Source organism: Emiliania huxleyi, assembly GCF_000372725.1.
Source record: "Emiliania huxleyi CCMP1516 unplaced genomic scaffold EMIHUscaffold_104, whole genome shotgun sequence".
In the NCBI taxonomy this organism is placed as follows: domain Eukaryota; phylum Haptophyta; order Isochrysidales; family Noelaerhabdaceae; genus Emiliania; species Emiliania huxleyi.
Genome location: NW_005202176.1, coordinates 55,384 through 59,015, shown reverse-complemented (window position 1 = coordinate 59,015; position 3,632 = coordinate 55,384). Strand labels below are relative to the sequence as shown.

Sequence of the window (3,632 nt, the reverse complement as noted above, 5' to 3'; positions counted from 1 at the left end):
GTGTACCGCTTCACCTCGTCGAGGTCCACCGAGAGACACTTGAGCACCACCTCGAACACGAGCTCGACGTCTGCAGGCTTCAGCTCTGCGTCGATGAGGAGGCCGTCGAGGCCGGAGAGGGCGCCGGCAACCTCGGGCAGCTTTGGCGCGGCCGAGTCGGTCTGGGCCTGCAGCGTCTTCATCGCGCGGTGGTAGAGCGACGTCGGGTGCCGCACCTCGAACCGCTTGTCGACCGACGTCTCGACCGGGAAGCGGCGGGCGACGGTGCCGAGCAGCTTGAAGCAGCCGCCGCGCAGGGTGGGCGTGGAGGCAGACGGCGAGGAAGAGAGGTGGTTCCAGAGCTGGTCGACGAGCGCGGGGTTGCGGATCTTGTCGCGCATCGAGGAGCCGAAGATCCGGTCGGCGAGCGCGTGCCGCTCGGGGCACTTGTCCCGCAGGTCGAGGCAGTAGACGAGCGGGTGGAAACAGAGCTCGCGCACCTTGTTCGAGCGCTCCTTGCGGAAGGTGAGGGTGCACGCGTCGAAGATGGCGAGGATGTGCACGCCGAGGTTCCGCTCGAGGTTCCGCTCGAGCACGTGCTCCTCAATCAGCACCTCGAGGAAGCGGAGCACCTCGCACCGCAGGTCGACGAGGTTCTTCAGCTGCGTGTCGCCCTGGAGTGAGGCACGCAGCAGCGCGTACAGGCCGCCATCCCCGCCACCGCCGCCGTCGGCCGCCGCCGGGAAGCAGAGAGAGCAGATGCCGGCGAGTGCCTCGTCGAGGCTCGACCGAACCAGCATTTCCATCGAGTTGACCGTCTCGCGAACCGAGGCATCGTCTGCGGCGCCTTTTGCGGCCGCATCGTGGAGCATGCCGAGCCAGTCCGAGAAATTTAGCACGGCGTCGGACATGCTGCTGGCTCTGGGGGATGGCCAGCAGTGGCGACGAGCGGCTGGCTGTGGAGGCGCGACAACCACTCCAGAAAAAGTCGCACGTCGGTCTTACCAGCTGAGTCTTACTAAGGGCGTAGACCTTAGTCTTACACACCTCCTAGCATGGAGGACGGGCCCACACGCACACACACGCTGCACACGATTGGCTCGGGAGCCGACACGAGGCACGCTGTCACCGGCCGTAGCACTGGGTCCGGACTGCTGGACACACAGCACACAGCACACAGGACAGCTCACGAGGCGGCGCTATATAGTGGGGTTCTCATGGGACTGACGCGGGAGAAGAAGGTGGAGCACAGGACGGGAACACAGAACTCTCGAACTGACATCCCACCCCGCGCCGGGGGCGGTGGCGCGCGCGAGCGCCGGGGAATTTGGACCCGCATCTGGCAGGCGCCAGGCCCGGACCCGCCGGCAGAGCCTTGAGCCTTGAGCCGCACTCCGCGCCGGATCTGAGAGGAGATCCGGCGCGGCGCTGACCGCGTCCTCGAAGCCCACAACGATCCGGACAACGATCACCGAGTTCATCCGATGAACGGGGAGGCCGATCACAGAGACCGGAGAAGCGGCAGCTGCGACATGTTGTCGCAGTGCGGCAGGTACTCCTGCTGCAGCGCGCGCGCGGTGGTGAGGGAAGCGCGAGCCCTTGAGCTGCTGGGTCAGTCCATCGCCGGCGCATGCGCCGGCCTTGAGGTGGTTCCCACAGCAGCTACCGAGCTAGCCCAGGGGCTGTGGCCCCGCGAGCGCAGGAAATGCGACAACACTCCAGAAAATAATAAGAGAATTCTTATAACCATAGAAGCCTCTCTCACAGCACATCATAATAATAACTGGCACAAGAAGTCTGATGGCGCACAGACCGCTCTGAACCAACTCTCTCGGCAGTCTCTCCTCTCTGAACCAGGGTTGAGGACATGGAGGTAGATGACGATGGGGCACACACACGGCTAAGACACTGAGTTCTGAGCACCTCTCTCTGCACACCACAACCCCGCAGCCGCACACGCAACACGTCCTCACGGTACGCACACCCCGCGCTTGGGCTGCGCAGTAGAGCTTCAGCCCGCGTAGCCGGGGTACCAGCCAGGAAGGCAAGTGCCGTGGCACCACCCGTTCGTGCAACGGCTGCCGTCAGCCCGCTGCCGCTCGCCTTCGCACCGCCCGTAGCACCGTCTACTGCTATCGCACTGGACGAGGGTGGGCAGGAAGCTCACCGGCCGCTCCTTGCCGGAGGAGGTCTGCTTCGCCCAATGCGCCGTCCAGGTGCCCGCCACGCGGGGTGCGGCCGACGGAGCGGCGAGCAGCACCACGAGTGCAAGGGCCGCGAGCAGCGCGACGGCGGAGCGCCAGTGAGCGTGCGTGCCGCCAGAGCGTAAGCGCGTGCCGTCTGAGCTCTGCGTCTCCGCGTCGGCGGCGCAAGCGGCCTCCACGTCGGGAGTGTGCATGAGTACTGGCCGAGTCCAGCCCGGCTAGAGCCTCCTCGGGCGCGTAGGCAGTCGAGCACGAGCCCTGTCCCCTCGCTCTCCAGTCGAGCACGCAGCCCCTCCTCCCCGCGCGCCAGCGCGATTTCTTTTTTCGATAACAAACGGGGCACAAACTTTAAAATAAATCTGGATTTTTCTTTCTCTTGAACTCGGGGGCACGGAAGCGCCGCTCGCGCGCTTCTGCCTCCACCGCCGCTCCCTCGCCAGACGCGCCGCCGCCCGCCCGCCTCCTCGACCTCCCCAGGGAACTCCTCGTGCGCGTCCTCTCCCGCTTCAACAGCCCCATTGACATCGCTCGCGTTGCGGCCGTCTCGCTGCTCTTTCACGCCTCACTCGCGGGGGAGGGCATCCGCTTGTGGGCGCAAGAGCGCGCCTACGAGCTGCCGGCGCAGCCGGAGGGCGAGGGCTGCGTCGTGCGGTGGCTGTGCTTTGCGGCGCTGCTGCGCGAGTCCAACGCGCCGGTGAGGGCTTCCGCAGGCGTTCGGCACAGCCTCTTCATCGACGGCAAGGGGCGGCTCTCGTCGTGCGGGTTTTCAGCGCCAGCCAACGCACCGGAGGAATTTCCAGGGCTGCTGGGCCACGGCGAGGGCGTAATGCGGCTCAACTCGCCGACCCGCCTCCCTTCTGCGCTGAACCAACTCCTGGCGAAGAAGATCGAGGCCTTTGCTGGCCAGCGCTATGCCCCGTACCCCCCGACCCCCCGACCCCCCGTACCCCCCGTACCCCTCGCCGTCGCCGTCAAGCATGCTGGCCGCTCTCGCCGTCGCCGCCTTGGCTGCGCCCGCGCCCTCCGACTTGCGCGAGGCGACGCCCATTCCGAAGGCGCGCGAGCCCACCTTCGCCCCGTCTCTGGCGCCGTGTGACGCCGGCTTCGTCCCGACGTGCAAGCAAGCGAAAGGCTTTGGTCTGTGCGACTCGGCCAACCTTACGGCCAACGCAGCGTGCGACGAGGCGTGCGTCGAAGGAGTGAAGATGACCTGCCCTGTGACGTGCAGCCTCTCGAACGCGACGTCCGGGACCGCCGCCCCCTCCGACTACGGCAACCGCTTGCCGCCGGCCGCCACGGCGGCCATTTGCAGCACCTGCGCAGCTCAACCCGACGCTCCCTGCTGCCACTACCATCCGCACGAGGGCAGTGACCGCCGCCGCTCGCGCCAGCTGGGTAATAATGGGTTCACATTGCCCCGCTGCAAATATATGAAATACAAATTTCAGA

General features: G+C 66.3%; 1 protein-coding gene across 1 annotated transcript; it reads right to left on the bottom strand.

Annotated features, from left to right (window-relative positions):
* Positions 1-1,990: 1,990 nt before the first annotated feature.
* On the bottom strand, positions 1,991-2,377 carry EMIHUDRAFT_222576 (hypothetical protein; the record flags this gene model as incomplete). The annotated part of the gene is made up of 1 exon (XM_005792865.1): positions 1,991-2,377. One exon carries the CDS (start codon positions 2,375-2,377, stop codon positions 1,991-1,993), a length of 387 nt encoding a protein of 128 aa, XP_005792922.1.
* Positions 2,378-3,632: the final 1,255 nt, after the last annotated feature.